Source organism: Conger conger, chromosome 6 (genome assembly GCF_963514075.1).
Source record: "Conger conger chromosome 6, fConCon1.1, whole genome shotgun sequence".
NCBI classification, from domain to species: domain Eukaryota; kingdom Metazoa; phylum Chordata; class Actinopteri; order Anguilliformes; family Congridae; genus Conger; species Conger conger.
Genome location: NC_083765.1, coordinates 28192159 through 28214523, shown reverse-complemented (window position 1 = coordinate 28214523; position 22365 = coordinate 28192159). Strand labels below are relative to the sequence as shown.

Genomic DNA, 22365 nt, shown 5'->3' with positions numbered 1-22365 from the left:
GTTACACCATTGGTGTTGTTGAATATTTGCCAATGGACACTCCAGTGGCTGTACCCACAGGACTAGCTTCTTTTGCAGAACACACGCAGGCGCGCGCTCGCACACCTCCACCAAAATACCAATACATCCTTTTGGTTCTCCAAAGTCAATGAGTATTTTATAGGTAATGAACCGTGAGAGCCAACCACCAATACGCTCTCTGACAGGTTTCATTAATATGTGCTTTACCATATTAAATTGTTTGACATATGGCCACTGGACAGCTGCGGTCTTAATTTATCCTTCTGGCAGTCAGCAAAGGAAACTCTGGATAAAACTAAAATTCTGCATGCTTAAAGCTAGTCTTTTTCATAAGTGGGTCAGGTCTAATAAGCAAACGTAGGCTAGCAGTCAAAGACAAGCAGAGAATGATAGATAGTAGCACTATCAACGTCACCGTTACTATTCCAGTTTACCCAGTACCATCGGCATGTAGGTTTATTTATTTGTTTATTTAAGCTATTCGAATGAAATTTTGCAGATGTTGTCGTGGTGCGGAGGAGTAGCCTCGGGGATGTGACGGAGCTAAACAGGCAAGGGATTTTTTTCTAACGGCTTTTGCAATTGGTCTTGAATGGTCCCGAGTATTTTCTTAAATGCGTGTTTGATGATTTCACAATGATTTATGCATGTCTTTTCTTTACATTCGGATTAATCATGTCATATTTAGCTTGCCCCGCAACACAGTCCCTCCTTTCAGACAATTATGATTAATTTAAACCTCGGCAAAACAAACACAACACAAAAGACCAATACCGGTTATTTAAACTTGGTCATAACAGCCGTGTTGTGGGTGCAATATTCAATTTCCTCAAGACCACTCCAAGACAACTTGTCAAATGTCAATTAATTGAATTAAAACAAAGAAAAATATCTATCAGCCGATGATGCTGAAAATACAATCCTCGCTCCCACCTCAGTCTCACTATACGCGAGGAAACAAAAGGTTTGTACGAGCAATCCCTGAGAGGGAAAAAACACCGTGCCCCATTCTACCCTAGTGCACGTTTTCGCATTTACTCGGTGAAATGGTACCGAGGTTACGTAAATTCTTTGTACCACAAGAAGGAAATGCAACTATAACGCGTGATAAAATTTAATAAATCAAAACAAAAAGAAGCTGCTTTGGCCACAATACCTTTTTGTGTCTGTCCCTCTTCCATGTTCTCTTCCATTGTTGCTAGCCTTTTTGTTGCTGCAGTACGCGATTTAACAAAGCCCTCAGTAAGATCGTCAAAGCCCCCTTTTTTTGATTGTGGTGTTTGATTTTTTTTTTGGTTCCCAGGAAGCACCCACGGGTAGTGACCTAGGACAGTCCTCGACGCTTAGTTCACAGACTCTCTCCCGCCCCGCTTTGCTCGGAGACTGCTTGTCAACAGTGATTTCATTCAAATTACTCTTCCGTGAAAATTATCAATTTTCCTTCCCAACGCTGTCCATTGTACGCCTCAGCAGCCAGTGTGTTGGAGTAAACTCTCCCACCGAAACGGAGGGCAAATTCTGCGCTGTCTGTAAGAGGGGCAAAGAGACGTTAAGCTTTCAGTCGTTTTAGACCAAGGCAGAGCAGGTGTTTAAGAAGAAGGGGTAGGGTTTGTGAACTGAAAACAGCCCTCCGCACTAAGAACAGATGGGAAGGGGTGTATCGCAGAGACGAACAGACCACCAACCCACGATCCCCCTGTTTCTGGCAGAATGGAAAAGCCCACCCCCGGCTAAATCATGTTACATTCGCTTAATTCTCACCTATTGAAAATTACTTTTTGTTGTTATAGTAAGGGAAAGAGCCGTTCAGAATCGCGATATCTAGCTTCGTTTTGCAAGGAGGATGAGCGGACACATAAATGGATGGAGGATTTACGCGGTAAATCCATTCAACGTCTATATTTTTCCACGTGAAGAAGACGCATGTCCTCAACAGGTCGTTAACCGCATCTTAAATAGCCTATAGATGATCTGGCAATTGAGGTTGCAAATATGTTTATCATCTAATCCGCTTTTACCATTTCACCACACTGTGATCTCACTTCGCATGCGTGTGACATGAGCGTTCCATAGATAATGCATCATTTGTATAGGAATAAGTTATCATCATCCTGAGTCGTGTTCCTAGTTCACTCAATCGTTTTATCTGAACACAAAACACTGTCATCGCTGCGAAAACACGACAATTCTGCAAGAAGACCGACAACAATCGCCGTCGTCATTGTTGTCCTTTCCAGTAAGAGTGTTTTTTTATTTATTACAAAAACAATTTAACACATAGATTCAGCTATGAAACTGCACAGCGTTGTATTTTAATTTTTGTAGACAGACATGTAATCATGGCTGCATTGACACCAAGCAGCAGCAGTGGCGTGGTGTGCTTTAAGATGTGTGAACTTAACCTGACTATCAATACATGACAATGTAAAGCAATTTAATGAGGCAGAAAAACAGGGACCCACACGGTTTTAAAAAACGAAATACATCACGTGATGAGTAGGAGGCGGACGATATGAACTTAAAGCGGCATGGAATGTAAAATAAATTAACTTGTTAAATCAGCACCACTGTCTATATGTCCTCATGCTCAGAGACAACAGCAACAGACTCCAAATGCAAATTTCACCCCTAAATTCAACTCTAGACCTTTTATTTTTAGCTTTCTTGTGCTTGAACTAATGATGCAAATGCACACTGGTTAAGAACAGCAGGGCCACCAACTGTCCAATTACTTTTGCTCCCCAAAAAGGCGGGGCTATGCATAAAATGGGCTGTAATTTCTACACTGATCACCTCACATTAAAGCTGACAGTCTGCACTGTTGCCCCATATTCATTGTTTTATTTCAAACCCAATGTGCAGAAAGCAAAACAACAGCGGCAAAACAACAAAATATATATCTCTGTCCAAATACCTGCACTGTATATAAGTGCAACGGAAATCAAAATGTAAATAGCTAGCAGCCATTCGTCTGGCATTCAGCGTAGGCAGTGTAGACCTTTGGCTGTTTCCTTGTGGGCGCAACATTAGAGGGAGTGCGACCCACTCCCATTTTAAACTGCTAAATAGACAATAAATAGCATTTTGGAAATTATATTAGCACATTATGTGTAGATTCAGGGAAGGAGTGTTGTCTAATAGAAATATATTTGAAAATATCTGTTAGTGAAACAGTGCTGGAGGAGAAACTGAAAGCATTCTTGCCTTCACACAGAACGGCTTTTGGCTGTTGCTGGGGAAAGGACGCCCTGCCCTAGCAACAGTTGCTGTGAACAGAGCGTCTCTCTCACACTCTCTTCAGACTGAATCAGTGAGTGTGATTTCAACCACCAATCCCTTGCTACTGGAATGCACAAACCCCTTTCCTCATCTTGACATAAAGACACTCAGAAAGGGATACATTTCAGAAGGAACCCAGTGGTTCCAGCCAGGCATAAATGGAATGTGAAGGTAGCATCTATAGATAGGCAACAATGGTCTGAAACAGACCAACACAAGCGACTGAAACATTGTCCTTCCTAAGAATTCACAATAAGAGAGCTTAGCGCAGGTTCCATGTATATGCATACTGCAATTAGTGGCAACAACAGATATGTCCTCTTCTCAAAATTCAGCCCGCACCCTCTCCAGACAAATTTGTATCTGAATATCACATGACAATCCTATATTTGAGCCAAATGTCCTGTAAACAATTACACATGATTTCCACCACATCATAACAATCTGATCCCTGGCTTAGTGTTTTACTGATTATTGTTTTAATTATTATTTTTCAAATGTATATTATCATTATTGATAATTATTTCTTAAAGTTATACAAAAAAATATGTTCTATCTTTATTTAATACAGATAATTTGTTTTTTTTTCCTCTTATGCATTCCGTTACTTGGTATAATTGCCCACAGCTGTAGCCTAGACTGAGATTTTACATGTTATAACAAGCAACATACATTAAAGAGGGCTTAGAAAGAGGGTACAAAGGAACTATGCACAGCCAGTGGGCCTCTTTGATCTAACATGCCTTATTTTATACATGGTCTTAAAGTACATGGGTCTATTCAATATCTAGCATCCTGTAGGTTTTCATTTAACCCTAATTTCCCACGTGTGAATCTACTAATTCGCAGCTCAACAAAACCTGTTGAATTACATTACATTACATTCATGGCATTAGGCAGACGCTCTTATCCAGAGCGACGTACAACAGTGATTAGGTGCCCTTTGTTAGGGTTGGAGTTAAAACCTACAGGACGGTGGATCTCCAGTAACAGAGCTGGGGAGCCCTGATCTAATACAATACAATAAATACATCTTTCACATTTCACAAATATGTTACCCAGAAACTCCAGCAATAAAAGCTCTATATCTACCAGCACACAGAAGATTAGAGACCTATAGCAGGTCCCAGGAAATGCAGAAATTGCTTTTGAAGGTATCAGAGGGTATTGTAGGTGTTCAGTTCAAGAAATGTAAGAATGTACATCCACTATTTTAAACAGGAGCATCATCTGTAATACAGAGATTACTGTATGATGTTTTAGAGCTGTCTCTTTAAAAGGGCAACTTAACTGCCATATGTCATATTCTCCGATTTTCCACACATGGTTTCAAAGTAACTCAGATTATTCTAGCATGCAGGATTAAGATGCAGTTGAACATACAGTAATGTTGGCTCTGATCTTTCTATTTAATTCTATAAGCATGTGCCCATTCTTAAAATTTGTTAATTATAACATCTGTCTGCTGTTCTCTCCTACTCCATATTTTCTGTGACTTTTAAATGCATACCATGTTTAATTGCATTCAACTTGACCTTGAATAATACAAAAATGACTGAAGATATTCTCATTTTAACATTGTAATTTGAAGATGTAAATGTACTTTTCAAAAATGTTACTCCTGAAAATAGACCGCTAAAGCCAAATTGTTTTGCACACACTTCAACTGAGCACACTTCAAAATCAAAAAGAGTAACAATAAATCAAACTTTTTTAAGAGAGAACAGGTGCTAATTTGGGGTTATATCGGAATGGCTCTCTTTGGAATTGTCCTTGCAGACAGATCCCTACAGCCTAGATCTCTTCTCTTCCAAGCTGAGGTATGCTATTAGCTAACCATGACCAGTGAGTCCACAGTTGAGGTAGTTTGTGGTTAATCTATCCTGCCAGAATTGAGTGTTCAACCTGGCTCTGGGTGACCGCACACAAGGTGCATGCAGGCTACCCGTTGTTGTCAGTGGGAGACACCTCTCTGCTGATTGGTGCTGGCTCATGTGTAGCACACTGTAGCCAGTATGGTTTAAAATAAGTCAGTGATTCACCATCAGGTGTACTGGAGAAATGCATGTTCAGCTTTAGCACTCCCAGTGCAGCAAAGTCCAACTCTCAATGACTGAAACAGGAGAAAGGAGGGGGTTACATATTAAAACTTGGCTCTTGAGAAATCATAAAGTTATCATTTAACTGCCATCTGTAGTCAAATTTAACTTTTGTGAGGACTGACAGAACACTTTATTCTGGCATGGGGAATGTTGGTGACAAATATCAATATTCATCAACTGGGCAGTTTTACAGCCAGTTCTTCAGTTTGTCTGGACTGCAAACGTCCAGCAGTAGAAAGATTTTGCTTTCACTCAGTCCATCTCTAATGATAGATAGGTTTAAATAACATAAAGCCATTTTGTAGCACAGTATGGCTGCCTCTTGGGAGGGATACAAGTCATGTTTGGATATGCTTGTTCGCTCGCATTAGTATGCATAACTGCATCACCCTGGTTTATATTCTTATTCACAGAAATAAAGCCGTACTGGCATGACAACCTGACAGCTCCGCTCTGATTGGCTGGCGTGTGTGAGAGGTGGTATTCACCTTCTGAGTCATGCTGACAGTGGGAGTTAAACACACGCAGGCAGGCACACATATGGCAGTGAATCTTATATGCAGAACTCACCTAAAGGCCAGGTGGTGCAGCAAGGTTACCTCTTTTTAACAGAAAACTGATTGCCAGGGGACACAAGTGTATAAGTCTGAGACATTTTATAAGTTCATTAATATAAGTTTCATTATAAGTTCTTACAATTTCCCTTTACTCTAGCAATAATGGGAAATAAAAATATGTTGATAGATAGCTTATTAAAAATATTTTCTCAAGTTTAATTTTTGTTGATACTTACATATATGCTCTGAATTTAGCTTAAACAAATTGGAATTGATTTAACCTGGGATCAAGATCAGCTTGTGTAATGCTTATTCTCAGATCAATATAGGCACAAACATGTTCACCCATATCATATGATGCAGGCTGATGTGAGCTATAAGGAGATTAACCAGCATGCACCGTTATCATGAAACGATTTTCCAAACCCCTGTCAACACTCAGAAGCTACCAGATGGTGTTACTGGCTGGTGCTGCTTTTGTTTTTTGCCTGAGAATACATTTTGCAGTAAAAAATCACTTTGTTGAATTCAGTCTCCTGAACCAATTACATCATATCCACAGCCCATTAATTCACTTTGCACAAAACAACATTACCAACTCCCTGTCTCACATAATGCATGAGTCTGTCCATGCACGTTTGTCTATGTGAGTGTGTTTGTGTGGAAAGAGGGAGAAAGAGAGAGAAAGGTAATTCAATTAGAAATGATGTATGTATGTACAGTAGGGATGGATTATGGATGGATGGCTGTACTGTATATATGTATGGAAAAAGGCATTGTACTGACATAATTAATGAAGTTGAAATAGATCTAGACTTGAGAGTGAGAGCTGCACATACACATGTTTGGATAACACGACTAAAGCTGCTCATGACTGCACACACACGCATGAACACACACACACACACACACACACAACCAGAGTAATGAGTCATGTCACTTGCTAGTGTTTACAATTATCTCCAGAAAGTAATTTCAACATAATGAAAACACCTACAGTATGAACTGAAACATGCACTCCCACTCAGGCTCTGAAACTTAAATAACATCAAGCATCACAGTACCCTGAGAGGTTAGCACTGACTCCTCTGTGTTGTTTGAGACAAGGTCAGTCATTGATTTGGGGTCAGGCTTGTGTCCAGACACTGTTTAGTGTCCAGACTATCAGTGATTTGGTGTCAGGTCTTTCAGTAGTTTGGTGTCCAACCTGTCAGAAGTAGGAGTGCCCTGACTGTTAGTGGCTCGACTAAATACAACAAGCCACAACTCTAGCTGCCAAGCCAACATTCCAGTCCCTGACAGGCCCGGAAATGTGTCTCCAGTTGAGTTGTCTGGCCTACGCCAGCTTCGCTAAGCACCTGGCATTGTGGCTCCAGCCCTCCGGCATGGGGAGAGACTGTAGAGCAGCTCACTTTCTGAAAAGCACAGGAACACTTCAGAATGGCCGCCTCTGTGAGAGTCTGGCACCTACTCTCCATCATCTCTGCATGACTCCTGTACACCACGGGGAACAACGTGAGTGACAAAATGCACACCGTTTCCTTTACAATCTGCACTGAGTGCTGTTAATGCGTCTCCTTGCTTTTGATGGTTTTATTTTGATGTCGTTATGACTCAAACTTGATCTCTGAACATCTCTTGATCTTCTAGGCTCTAATACAAGTTCTTCAGAGGTCATGTTCGAGTCACAGCTACACAACTAAAGACAAAAATCCAGACAACTACACTTTACCCTGAACCAAGGCTACAACTCCCATGATGCTACTCCAATCTGAAATGGGTGTCACGCTTAAAAGGCTACCTCATGTCATACCTTCGAGGCCCACTGACTTCAACCAATCACACTATTTTGCATAATCTTCTGCAGTCTCTCCATTCACTGAGTGGTATTCTTTCACAAAAGCAGATAGTATGCAAGGCAGACCACATGTGTAAAGCCTGTGGAGAGATCTTGGGTTAAGCTACACCAACGCATTAACAGGACTTCTGTGGTCTTCACATTAGCACCAGTACCAGCAAAAAGAAACGTTATCATATAAGAGTTCTAGTGTGACATTACTTGTGTAGAATGAAGCGAAATAACTCCTTCCTGAAACATGTAATGGCTTAGCACTAACATGAGGACTTCACCTTAACCAGCACCAGTCCTCATCCAGGGAGGTGGATCGACCTCTCACCGCAAAGAGAATCTCCCACAGAGCCATAGAGAGCCAATCACAGCGTCCAAATGGAAGAGCATAGAAATGACAGAATCGGGCCTGCACATGCATAATAAAGCAAGCAGCTCAGGGGTGCATACCTTCTCTGCTTACACTGTTCCACACCACAATGTTAAAATAGCAGCAAACCAAAGGGGGATGTCACTGCTTCCCTTATGTTACTCCGGACAACAACTCAAGAGTATATGCCTCATTCAACGGAAATGGTTCAAACTGCACCGTGGCATGCACTTAGAATGTAAACATTTATCATAACAGATAAGAATAAGGCAAGGCATACATGGTTGATTGTATGCAATATACATAAATGTCAAGTCCAGTTGTATACATACACATGCAAAATGTGTAATGTAAAAATTACTCTCAATCAGTAAAGCTTTGCTCAAATGTTGTTTCAAAGCAAGGGCTGGATGTCGCTTCAGATTAACAGATTTCTATACGGATTTCCCCACTGCTGAATTGCAGCTCATTTGTGTATAAATTGAGCTGCATCAGGCATTCCTTCTGGGAACCGCCCTAGCGTATTTAAAGATGCAGTAATAGATGACATCAAACTTGCTGATATTGTAAGCATTTTCAGTGAGTGCAAAAGACATTTTGTCTGGGTCGGTAGACTCAGTAGTCAATGGATCCCAGCTGCTCAGCAAATTTGACAAAAAATGCATTAAAAAATCTAGAGCAGAAAACAACAAAAATCTGAGAATATACTGTAAAAGGAGATGCCATTAATGCTACAAGAAATGTAATCATTCATCCCACAAGGCTGCACACCATGCGGATGACTCTTGGCTCTTTGACCTCGGTTTATTTAGAAACAAAGTGCTGCAAAATGTTACAGAAAAAAACCACCTCTGCACTTCAGTTTGCATCATAAATTGTTTTTACTGCACCATACATTGTGACCTACTTACCCTATGTTTAAGTGCTGAATGTATCTTCTGGATACTAATCAGATGGGCTCGAACCGAATGCATCTCTAAGGGGAGGGTAGTGCAGACAATAGCACTGGCTTACTGTATAACAAATCTGTTTGTGCAGGGACGCAAAAACAAACCATGTGCTTATCAACACAAAACACACCACAATGTTCTTTTGCAAAAATATAATGCATATATTTATTAATGGACACGAAAACAAAGCCAAAACAAGCAGTTAGATGGGGCAGAGCCAGCAGGTCTAGCCTAATGTTCTCAGTCCAGAACTGGACCAAGCTGTCCAAATTGAATACATTTCAGACCTCACTTGCCATAGGGATAAGAGAAAGAACAAAATAAAGGGGAGAAAGGGGGTGTGAGTCTTCTTATCCGCTGCTACCTTACCCTGACTAACAACAAAAAGTGCAAAAGAAAAGAAAATACGAACCCCACAGTCTACCAATTACAGTATATGGATATGGAATTGGACGAAAGTACAAAATAAAGGTCACCCATAACAAAGTTAAACAAAAGAACAAAAACACAATAGTGCCTGCAGGAACAACGAGAGAGATCCGAGCCCCAGCAGCCTGACATTGCCATCTTGTATAGTGGAGGTAATTGGTGAATTGCACCCGGAACCGACCAGTGCACAAGCCTGTGTGCAGGAGCCTCCACACAACACACAAAACAACACGACAGAAGAAAAATTAATTTGAACGAAAAGAAACCTAGTGGCCAGTTGTAATATCTTACAGAATTCCCCTCTCCTCATGTTTCATCAGGACATCAGTACTGAGTTACATGAATCACATAGGATCTTTGAGCAAAGATATACCAACCGGTAGAATGTTAATGGATTGAATGTGCTTTAACAAACATTCCAGCTGGTACCCTGAAGGGAGTCTGGTCCATGGCAGAGTTGGAATCCCTGAAGGGAGATGTATACAGCTGTAACTGGCTACAGCTCAGGGGTTCATCAACATTAGGGGTGCACTAGTGGGATATGAGAGGGTTTTCCAAGACAAATAAGAAAAAAAGAAAATAGCTCACTGTGGTAAAGGGGTGGTTTGTGGGAAAGAAACAGGGCAATGTGCGGACCACACTTACTGGTTAGAAATGCAGGACTTGAATTAGTCCAGGTTTTTAAAATGTGTGCTCTTACCGCAGTAGGTGACTGAGACCGGGAAACTGCAGGGGAGCAGAGAGCTCTGCAGCGAAGGGACGCCAGATAACAGAAAGTCCAGCGAGCTGAAAAAGCTCTGCACGAGTCAGGTTATTTCCTTTGCCTTTATTATTTCTGTTTATTATTTTTAGTCCCAATCCCGTGAGGGTTGTAGACCTTTCGTTTTTTTTTCCTGTTCGTTGGCAAGCCTTCTCTCCTGTTTAAATAAACATCTGGAATTTCCATATCTCCCTATGTCTCAGGGGTGTGTTGTGAGTGACAATAACTCCATATCATGCATTGTATTTAGATTAATTACAGCCAAAATAAATGCTGCACTTGTTACTGTACATACACTGTACATGTAGCTGTAATATGATTAAACATACTGTATTTTAGTTCACATTTAAATAAGGGGGAATCACAGAAAATATTCTTGCTCATTAGGTTAGTTCTGCCACAGGGTCAATCACTAAGGTAGGGCTTCAGTGGGCAGGGTATCCCCTTCCTCAGGCCCCAGAGACTGCCTGACTTCCAGGCATCAGTGATCTGTCCTCACTTCACATCTGATAGGGAATCTGATGACTAAACTGGAAAAATCAAAACCAGCTTCCACAGGGAGCAGAGGTTGAAGCATCCATTGTGGACATGAGGGTTACTGATATTGTTGGAAACAGGATGTTTTTATGGATCCCGGTTTTTTCTCCAGCTTTACACTTCAGAAGGAAGCCCATTGCTGTGATAATTGCTCAGATAGAAAGGTAACTTTGATCATGATTTAATAAACCTGGACATGGTGGCAGTCTGTCTCCCACTTCAAGGTGAAGCTTTGATCATCCAGCTAATTACAATACATCCCTAAAGTGACGGCACATTTTTTATCCTCCAGACACTTCCTGCTTCTTCTCTGACAGAAGTCAGCCATCAAATCTGGCTTTTAAACATTTACATTCTGCAAATGGGTCAAAGTTAGCATTAAGCGAAGACCCCACGCCTTTCAGATGTTGTGTTTTCCAAGGTTTGGAAGAGTAAGCAGGGAATGGTATTTGGCTATTCAGTAACTACCACTGAATCCACTAGGGGCGGCCTGTAGCGTAGTGGTTAAGGTAAATGACTGGGACACCCAAGGTCAGTGGTTCTGATCCCGGTGTAGCCACAATAAGATCCGCACAGCCGTTGGGCCCTTGAGCAAGGCCCTTAACCCTGCATTGCTCCAGGGGAGGATTGTCCCCTGCTTAGTCTAATCAACTGTATGTCGCTCTGGCTAAAAGCGTCTGCCAAATGCCAGTAATGTAATGTAATGTATGTTGTTGTTTCATGCATGTAGGGTGGCACGTTGCTAAACTAAATATTACGGAAACTGGGACCAGGGGGCTGGAATGGGAAAAGTCATGCTGATCTTTAATTGAGTAAGAGTGAGGGTGCTCACAGAGGAACAGCTCTGCACCCGGATCGTCTATTGCAGCTGATCTTCGCCTGCTATCTAAATGGAAAATCCATCGAGAGTTATCACTGCCTTACGAACAAGGCATTAAACACTATGGTGAGAGCAGTGTGTTAATTTGACGGGAATTATTGCTGATGTGTTACTGAGGGAATGAGGCTGCATTAACCACAAAGAATCAGTGTGCAAGTGTGCTGGCTTTTCTCCTCTCAATAAGCAGAGAAACACAAAGCTTGGAGCATCTATCAACTTGTTGATGTCACTATAGTTACTATTGTTACCCAACTATTAATTTATTTTGAAACTCTTTTATAATGCAATATTCAGTGAACTTTAATAGGCTTGAACCAATAATGGATGATTCAATGACTGAAAAAAGACCCGATTTTAATGCCAACGAATGCAGTCACATGGATAAAGATTAAGATCTGCATTAATGCCACAGCAATTGTTCCTGTGCTTCCGATCGGCGGAACATTCAATTACAGTGAATACGCAGGCCCGTGCTTTCCTTTTCTTTTGTTGTGATTAATGTGCGTAACACATGGAAGGGCGGGGCCAGCGGGCCTCAGACAATGGCCTCGCGCAGTGAACTGTGCCACTGTCGACAGGAAGCCCAGGAGTCTGGTCTACACCGCTGCTTTTCCTCAGACGGTGGCGAGGCCTCTAAAAGCCCCGCTGTACGTGTGTGCTGTTTGACATGCAATTAGTTGTTTAAGGGTTCCTTAGCAACCAGGAGCACTGTAACTATAGATACCCGTCAAACCTCGGCCGCAGAATCGACAGTAGGCGTGCTCTCCGAAAGTGTTCGGAAAGCATACGAGCGCTTGTCTGGTAATCACTCCCTTCAGAAACATTGCATATATTATCATCAACTGGACTACATTATTAGCACTGCTTAGTTTATGTGAAACTGGTGCCTACATGGAATTTTCCTGCTTTCATCCAAATTTGGCATAATGCATATTGTAAATTATATTTGGCACACAAGCATACCATATATATAAATGTAATTGTTCTCCTGAACTCTTAGAAACAGAAGTACCTGTGTTTGTTTTCCGTCTTACTTGTGGGGACTAATTAACCGTAGAGACATGAATTAAGTGCAGTTATAATCTGACAGTATCTGGGCTTGGGAACAGGTTCATTGTGACCTGCAGGAATGTTACCCTGGTTACTTTACTTAATACAATACCAAGCAACAGAAATGAAAACACACACACAAGGCTGTAATGGTCCATGTCTGCGGGATTCATGGAATGCCTTATAAGCCTCCCAAATATATAATATATAATAATGGGCTCCAGAATTATTGCCATCATTTAAAAAAAAGGCTGCATGGAATAAACAACATGGATAATGATCTATAATTTATGTTCAAACATACAGGAAACTATATACTTTTACTGCAATACATTTACTTAATGTGTTAATGTATTTTATTCAGTGTTTGCACAAAGTGTTAAATCAGGTGTGCCAAAAATTGTGGAACCTGATTTTGGGGAAATATATTTTTTATTTGAAAAATGTACAGTAAGACTTTGGCTCATTCCATGGAATCATTAATAAAGTGCACTACTTCACGCCAATAATTCTAGAGCCCACTGTCAGCCTTGTTTTTAAGTTTAGTTTTTTTGGGAATGGGGCATAGCAAAAGCTTAGCTGCCCATGGTGCAATTGCCATTGGATTGGAGCATCGATTTGCTCCCCCATCACAGACACACAGCGTCAACAGCCCTTTCCAGATGACAACTTCCCGGCACTGACACAACCGTTGATTGTCAGCTGCATTTCTAAGCATTTACAGGCCAATAAAAGAACGCATGGGACTTCAATGAGGCCTTTGTGCCATTTTGTTACGCCACGCGGAAAACGGTCGCATTTCCAGATCGCAGTGTACCAAGCTCTCTCAGACATTCCCTGACTATCAGCCTATAAAGTACGGCAAGCCACAGAGATCATTACAGTTCAAAATGTGTGTGGTATTAAATTAGGATAGATCTAATGAAAATGCCCAGCACTACACAATCAGATTTCAACCGAATGGTTAAGTGGAGGGCAATCCATTGCGTGCCCCTGTGTATATATGAGATAATGCAATCACAGAGCAGGGCAAATTAAGTCTGCGTGCCATCATTGGATACCATTGACAGAAACAATCACAATCATAACCGCCATAATATGATTTTGAAGATATCTAATGGCATTACATCGATGCTTAATGCATTGGCTACTTCTGTAAAAGTGCTGGTTTCCTTTCTGTGCTGTCCTGCTCCAGATACCTCCACAGGCGCACACACACACACACACACACACACAGGGGGCAGTAGCTCCCTCATTCACTGCCATGTTATATTCCCAGCCAGTCAGCAAGCACCAGAGCAACAGTCCCTTCATGTTTTAAATAGCACTCTGCAAACAGTATTAAAAATTCATTCATTTTTCTACTCTCAAACATAAGTCAGCCCCCCCCCCCTCCCCTCGCCCAGACGCGAATGGCGATGAAGTCACAGCGTGCTGCGTGCTCATTCTTAAGACACACAGAGGCAAGGCTCATCTGCAGCACCTGCAACACTGAGCACTGCTGCACATCGCTGCCTGCCATGGGCGGTCAGGAAGAAGACCTGGGACAGAATCTGTACAGAGCAATGCATGTACAATGCCTGAAAAGAATAACAATATCATAATAATGTAACGACTCTGACTAAACTATATTTATAACTGAGCATTTTATCAATTTCCTTACTAGGATAATGGGGATAAACACATGTTTATTTACTTGTTTATTTATTTATTTATTTAAGTGGCAAGTGCTTTTTCAATCCCCTAAGAGCCTGATTTACAAGCCATTAAAAGACAAGCATTGAAGCATTGGTTTGGAAGAATGCATTAGTTTGTATAATGTGCTATTATTTAGAATTATAAAACATTTTATTCAAATTGGCCGAGCGAATGCATCCATACAATTTATCACTAAAACAGAAGAAAGGTGACTGTTTCAATAGGAGTGGAATTTTAAATGCAAAACCTTAATCAGGGCCTACAGAACGTTTGCATTATTCCATGAAATGCACAGCCTTATTCAGGGCCTGCAAATGTTAGAATTACAAATGTAAAAACGTTAATAGAATAATGCTAATGTTGTTCTGCTTTTCCGCAGGCCCTAAATAAGGCTGTGCATTTAATGGAACAATGCTAACGTTCTTCTAATGTTCCGCAGGTCCTGCATAAGACTGTATTTAAATCCACCCGCTTTTGGTGAGATGGGTGCTTCCAACAACCAGGAGTAAATATATCCTGTTTTTCCTCCAGCAACCTAAAATAATATATTTACAAGTGCAAATGTAGTTCAAAACTACAGAGTGCCAGACTTATGGGTAGGACATTTTAGCTCTTGGGCTGCTCATTACAAAGAAAATTAGACCTTTGTAAACAGATGACAAGAGTAGGTGAGAGGAGGGTGTTTAGAGAGCAGTGTTCAGAATTAATGACTAAATGGGTGAAATCAGGCACTCAAAAAGGCCATGTACACACACCCCACAATGCTGATGATAGGTATGAAGTAGAGTGAGAGAGAACGAGAGAGAGAAGAGAGAGAGCAAGAAAGAGAGAGGTGTAACTGAATGGTGTATTTATAGAAATCCTCCTACCCTTTTTTTTTTTGCTCTTAGTCTCATATCACAGTCTGATGTCAGAGAACAGCTCTGAATACTTTTTTTCTCAAAGAGGAATAGCTAAATCCCCGGAAGCATCTGTCCCACAGAATTTATAGAAGGCAAAATAGCACATCTGTAAGTGACAGTAAAAAAAATAAGGGCTTAAATCTCCATGAAACCATCAGTGAGCATATGTCCAGTGACTTTTTTGTAATGGGTGCCCCACCCATGACTTGAATAACACTGTAGCTTTTCCACATTTTGCTCGATTAGGAATGTGCTTGTGTGTTTGCTTGTGTGTTTGTGTGTGCACAAGGGCACATGTGTGTTTATGTGTGACTGTGTCTGTCCGTCAGGATTCAGCAAAGGAATCTTTGAACCGTGTGACACCATGTTACCCTGCACACCATGGTGGCCTGGGTACCCTGTGATGCCCATACTACACCCTGCAGCAACAGCCCCTCTCTGAACCTTTAGTGACTGTAAATCGGTCAGGACCTCACCCCGTCTTTCTGTCATGCCTACAGTGTTAAACTAACTCTTACAGAGTACATATGGCCTCTGCGGAATTCATATGTACTCTGTCAGAGTTGCATTAACACTGGACATGACTGTACAGCTCTAATGAAACCTTCTGCAGATGATATTTAAGATGGCCTCTGTTCTGCCACCAAAGCAGAAGCAGAAGCAGAGTTGTATGCGTGCAGAGCAGAAGCATGTACGCCCATAGCAGATGGGAAGATAAAGCACATAATGACACACAACATGCATGCTGTACAGTATGTACAGATGCAGAATATGATGCAATATCGTTCCCCAGCTGAAGTGGAATGGTGGGTTTCCTTTCCCGTTTTTGAACAGAGGGAGTTAAGGAATTAGCTGAAAGCAAGCTTATCACTGGCTCCTAGTTCAGTATTAGCTTGTAACCATGGCAACTAACTCCAGAGAGCTGCACTATGAAGGTGGTTGTGGTGGTGGTGGGGGGCACCTAAGAGAAAAACAGCCAATACCTGACGTAATCCTACATCTATCTTTGTTTATTTTTAAATATTGGTCTTTGAAAATGCTTCAGTATGGTGTCATGATCTGTCATCTTTACAAGACGAAAATTTGTCATAAGCCTTGCATTGAGACAACCTGATTCTGCAGTTATATTGTGAAATATACATTTCTTTGTCAGCATAGGAAATCGTGCGGCAAGCCTTAAGATGATGCCTCGAGATTGATTTCTCTCGAATCAATCCAGTGTGCCGGACTTTATGCAGTGACAAGCAATATAAACACAAATCTATGTGTGATCGACGGCAAGGCGGCTTGTTGAAATATGAATGGATCTGCTTTAAAAGAAGGCGCAGCAGAGGCATGATACCGCAACGGTTTTCAAATGCGTTCATCACAGGATTAGATCCGCACAGCATCCACCCAGTGATCCCCTGCAAATCCCCGCCCTTTCAATCGAAACATCAGTATATCACCGTTTCCCATTAAACACATTCACCTCCATTTTCACCATTTCCCATTTACGTGTTCCATTCGTTTCAGTCAGTGACTGCCAGAAGTTGGCCCTGTTAGTAAAAAGCAGCATTCAAATCTAGGAGTGGGACATTTATCTATGCATTTATCATACTATATATTTTAAGTTAATACTAATAACAATATGATTTATAAGAAATAAGGAAATTAATTCCTAATGGATATGATGATATGCCAAACTGAAATAAAACAGTTTGGTTAAAATCTGTAGGGCATCCATGCAGCTGGACAGATGATCCATTATAAAATCTGATGAAAATGATGTTAATAATAGCCTTCTCAGTGGGCTCTCTCTGGAGGTCTTCCCCTCATTGACCCACTGTCACGCTGTCGTGGCACAGTGGGGAACTCATCTGGACCCACACACATTTTAATTGGCATCCTGCATTGCTTAAGGGACCAAAACAGTAGAACAAGGTGGGACTGTCCAGGGTGAGACTGTCAAACCAAGAAACTTTGGTGCTTCACGAAAGGGAGCTGGCATTTCTATGGAGACAATAAAATCCTTTCACAATGCCCGTGCTCTAGATATAGCAGATGTAAAATCAGACATGGGAGGAAAAGAAACTAAAATATTTAATTCAGTTATGTTACATTTAAAATAAAAGCTAGAGTTTATGCATCCTGACTGGTTAGTAATTTCTCCTCTGACAGATCCAAATACTGTCCTGAATAATATTTCTCAGACACTATGGCTGGCATGTCATTACATTACACTACATGTTATTTGGCTGATGCTTTTGTTCAAAGCAACTTACTGTTGATTAGACTAAGCAGGAGACAATCCCTCCTTAAGCAATGTGGGGTTAAGGGCCTTGCTCAAGTGTGGATCTTGTCATGGCTACACCAGGGATTGAACCACTGACCTTGCGGGTCCCAGTCACATGCCATAACCACTCATCTTGCTTACATAAATATAGTACATAAACGCACCGGCAAAGAAGTCCATTTAAAGTTTGACTGCCGAGAGGACTCCAGGTCACTTACTGGGATTGTGAAAGCTCTTTCTACAATTATGAAAGCCAGTGCAACACTGTTTTAAATCTCAGTCAGGTTTATTCATAATCTAACATCCTAAAACTTCCAAGTTGACTACTGAAAGCCCGCTTATGACCTATAAACTTGCCCATGAACTGACACATTCCCATTTTTCTGACCTACTCCTGGCCTGGAAATATAACTACTGCCACCCATAATATTGCGTTAAAAGATTTAACTTCCTGCAGAACATTTTAAAAAGCTTCTTTCCGAGTTCAAGGATAGCAAAAGAGTCTGACAAAATAACAGGAAATTGAGATAAAGATTTGTTCCCAGCTGTTTCTGCCGATCTGCTGCATTTCACATTAAACGCCCCCTCTCCTCCTCTGCTGGTGACAGGCCTGATTTCTGCAGAGGAGCCTGAGTTCTGCAGATATCACAGATATCCCAGCGGGACCAGAGGAGCCTGATTTCTGCAGATATCCCAGCGGGACCAGATGAGCCTGATTTCTGCAGATATCTCACATATCCCACCGAGACCAGGAGAGCCTGATTTCTACAGATATCTCAGATATCCAAGCATTACCAGAAGAGTCTGATTTCTGCAGATATACCTGTGGGACCAGAGGAGCCTGATTTCTGCAGATATCTCAGATATCCCACTGACACCAGAAGAGCCTGATTTCTGCAGATATCTCAGATATCCTAGCATGACCAGAAGAGCCTTATTTCTGCATTTACCTCAGATATCCCACTGAGACCAGAAGAGCCTGCTTTCTGCAGATATCTCAGATATCCTAGCATGACCAGAAGAGCCTTATTTCTGCATTTACCTCAGATATCCCAGCGAGACCAGAGGAGCAGTAACTGATCGCAAACACAGGGGAGGGTGAGGGCCCATGTGGGGGGAAGGTTTATGAGAATGAGTTACAGTTGCTCAGCCAGACTCAGCAAAGACTCAGTGGACCTCTGCCTGGCCCGAGAAGACCCATTTCTATTCAGAAAATGTAAAGTCAGCCAAACAAATAGTAGTAAACATCACTATAGATGACCTATAAATAATCTGTACACAGCTGTACCCAGAACATTTCTACTACAAAGGGTCAAGTCAGGGTATGCTAATGGTATTGTCTTGCCAGGTAAGACAGCAACAAATAAGCACCAAATACGCTCGCTGGCTCCTTCGAGGGGAGCAGATAAAGTTCAAACCAATGAAAGCTTTTGGCACGCTGGTTTGTACTTATGATTACTATGAAATGCTGAGGAGTCTGTTTCTTCACTATAAATCATTTAGCCTCAACTTCCACAGCAAAATGTCTTGGCAGCATTTCCTGATGAGTAGTGCAGGCTCCAGGATGAAATTGAGCATACTGGTTTCCATCTCGGTTTTCGGTTTTATTTCGGTTTTATTTGTATCACAAATAAAGCCAGAAACCAAACCAAACAAATTATTCTCATCCAGTCCAATGAACACAAGCATCCCATCATAACCAAACACAATATTTTTGCAACATTAGCTTTAGACCTATCATTGTGCTATTGATTAATTTGTTGCATGTCCTTATCCGGGGCAAATAGAAGCTGACACATTCTCTGTGTGATACATTTTTAGAGACACATATTTACTCAGACAGACCAGGTTTAGTACCACGCCGGAAGGTAAAAACAGCAGGGCCTCACTCGGGGATCCAACATGCTTCTGGCTACAGATCCTCTCACGCAACTGCTACACTGCATTGCAACATCACAGACACATAGCAAGAACAGTGAGTCACCAACAGCTTGGACCAGATAGAACCCTACACTGGGACCACTTCTCTGCGTAGAAGTCACCGGAAACAGCCTATCACTCCCATAATCACCCGTCCTCTGACGCCAACAAGAGATGGAACAAGGGACACTCGTATGCATTTCAGATTCCCAGTGACCCAAATAAAGTTATGCGCACTGACAAAAGAAAGAAGCAGAAAACTCCCGGTCGTGAGTGCCAAGGGGAAAAGAGACGTGTACGCAAACACTGTAACAGTTGTTGAGCCTATCAAAGGCCCCACACAGGAGGAGAGCACAGGAGGGAGGCGCTCCCTCACACACAATGTGTCCATTTAGCCCCTCATGTGACTGCTGACTGCATAACATGCAGGGAGAACAACAAAAAACAAAACTACAGAGAGGATCGAAGGAATGAGGCCCTCAACTGCCCTTTCATCACCCAACATCATTCATTACTCATTACTCATTACAGTCATTTACAACATGGCGGTGAGACTCCTCTAAAATGCTAAATGGACAGGTTGTATTATTTTCAAAATGTTATTATTATTTTGTGATAAACATAAGTAAATACTGCAAGCAAAGAAGCATGAAAGCCTGACACTGAATCTGAACCAATTAACTAATGTGGTCACAGTAAGATGAGACAACTGCACAAAGCAGCGACAAAACTGACAGAAGCACAGCTCTGAAGTTTGTGCGACAATTCCTTTTTTCTAAGACGTAGGAATAAAATTAAAAAGGTGGCATATCAGTGGGTTGCCAGGAAGTTATGTAACAGTGAATATTTTTATGCAGTCTTACTCAGACACTTGCATTCTTTTTTCCTTTCGCTTTTGCATTTCATTGCCTCTCAGCATGCAATCCTGTTGAATAATGAAGTTTGAATGAAGACTGTCTTTGTACTGAAAACTATGTCTGTTTATGGCTTTCCCATGCCATTTGGCCATTCTCAACCTTCTCTGAATACCTGTCTTTTGCTATTATTTCATTTTAGGAGCATTGAAGATGGAAAGTTTGTGCGTGTGCTAGTGCTTCGAAAGCACGGGGGACCATCATTGGATGATGATACTTCAGCCACTCCATGGTTCTTGTGGGATAAGGTTCAATGTATTTCTGCCTTTCCCTGAGTGAAGCAACAGAGTAACTGTCTGCATCCTCAGTGTGATCACTTTTATTCCACAACTCAGCAGACAAAAAAAAAAAAAAACAAGGAAAAACATTTCCTGCTATTGAGGAAACTTTTCCTGGCAGCATGCACACATGGTAGGATTCTTTTACAACAAAAATAATAATGGCCAGTAAAAAGAGTCCAAAAAACGATTTGTCAAGAAAATTAATGATCATATGCTAACACATGCAGCATAAAGGCATTTTGATGTAATGTTTTCACTTTTTATTTTTATTTAGTAAAATAAGCATAGCATCTTTTTTATTATATACAGCCATTTGCTTGATTTAAACCCCGTCTACAATCTATGAATGACAGGCTTCACATGAACTCAAACGAAACTGTAAAATAGGTATGACGTACGTACAGTAGGCCTTCTGAATAAATCAGCTACGGCTGTCACTACTTCCACCAGACAACCGACATAATCTGATTATCCGCTTTCGTTTTTTTTTTTTTTTGGAGGGGGGAGTAATATCGGAAAAAGTAAGAACAGTTCATTTAAACTGACCTGGGTCAACTCTCTCTCTCTCTCTCTCTCTCTCTCTCTCTCTCTCTCTCTCTCTCTCTCTCTCTCTCTCTGTGTGCGTGTGTGTTTTATCTTTTTCATTTTAAATTACAGTGCAGCTGTGCTTTCTCAATGTGGGCTGCTTGTAAAACGTGATGCGCAACTGCAGCTGGTGGCGTAAGGGTTCTTTCTGTCTCCCGCTTTCAGACGTTTGCAGTGGATTTGGCGATCAATGCAACTGCGCACACTCTCCTGGACAGACAAAGACCCCGAGCCATCACTCAGCTAACGGAAAAAGACAAAAGGTCCCGCGAGACAGAACAACTTTTTGAGCCATCCAATTCATAAGTGCTTTATTTATATATAACCAACATTAACCTGTCATTGTCTCTTCAACTTATGGATTGAAGTAGCCGACGTTGGTGATGCTTGTTTACATCGAAACAGCATTGATAAGCCTATTATATATAGAGTGGTAGCATATAAACCTAATATACCGACAGTAAATGTGCTTAATAGCTATTATAGCTCTGCTAGGCAATCCCCCGCAAGTCGCTCACCGCTTAATGCCTTCAGTAGGTTCGCAGTGCCAGAAACCAATGAAATCGCCTAAAGTGATTTCCAGTACCTGAATCTAAAAAAAAGTAGTAATGACTGTGGTGTACTCACCCATTGGAAGTTGTTGTGCTCTGAATGTGACAGTCTGCTCGGTAGACCAAAGTTTTACTCCAGAGTTGTAGTCTAACTTGTTCGGATGTCCTTCGTATGGGTCGGAAAAAGCAGACTGTGGGACCGGTCGACGTCACTGAGACCAGAAGCGGGCGGAGTTCTTTGCAGTAGAAAGTGATTGAGAATCAATGGGGTTTTGTGCGAATGAATCAATGAGCAACTAGTTAATGTGGTCCTGAAAGTAAATGCATGGCGTTTTGTATTCTGTGTGAAAATCCGTTTACCCGGCTTATTCCGTCTTTCACTAAAGCTGTATAGAAACACTCATGCACTCTATTGGTTTAACTATGTCTATGTGTTTTTATTTTCAAACGTAAAA

General features: G+C 41.4%; 1 protein-coding gene across 3 annotated transcripts in view; it reads right to left on the bottom strand.

The window, feature by feature from the left end:
* The window catches only part of gpm6ab (glycoprotein M6Ab), a 54986-nt gene extending 32869 nt beyond the window's left edge, over window positions 1-22117 (bottom strand). The window contains exon 1 of one of the 3 annotated variants that reach the window (XM_061246318.1): window positions 21987-22117. In XM_061246318.1, coding sequence (XP_061102302.1) covers window positions 21987-21990 — 4 coding nt within the window. In that variant the 5' untranslated portion in view covers window positions 21991-22117. Of the gene's footprint in view, window positions 1-1177; window positions 1709-21986 lie in introns of those variants that run through there. The other 2 variants (XM_061246319.1, XM_061246317.1) reach the window with 2 other exon arrangements.
* Between the last annotated feature and the right edge of the window lie 248 nt (window positions 22118-22365).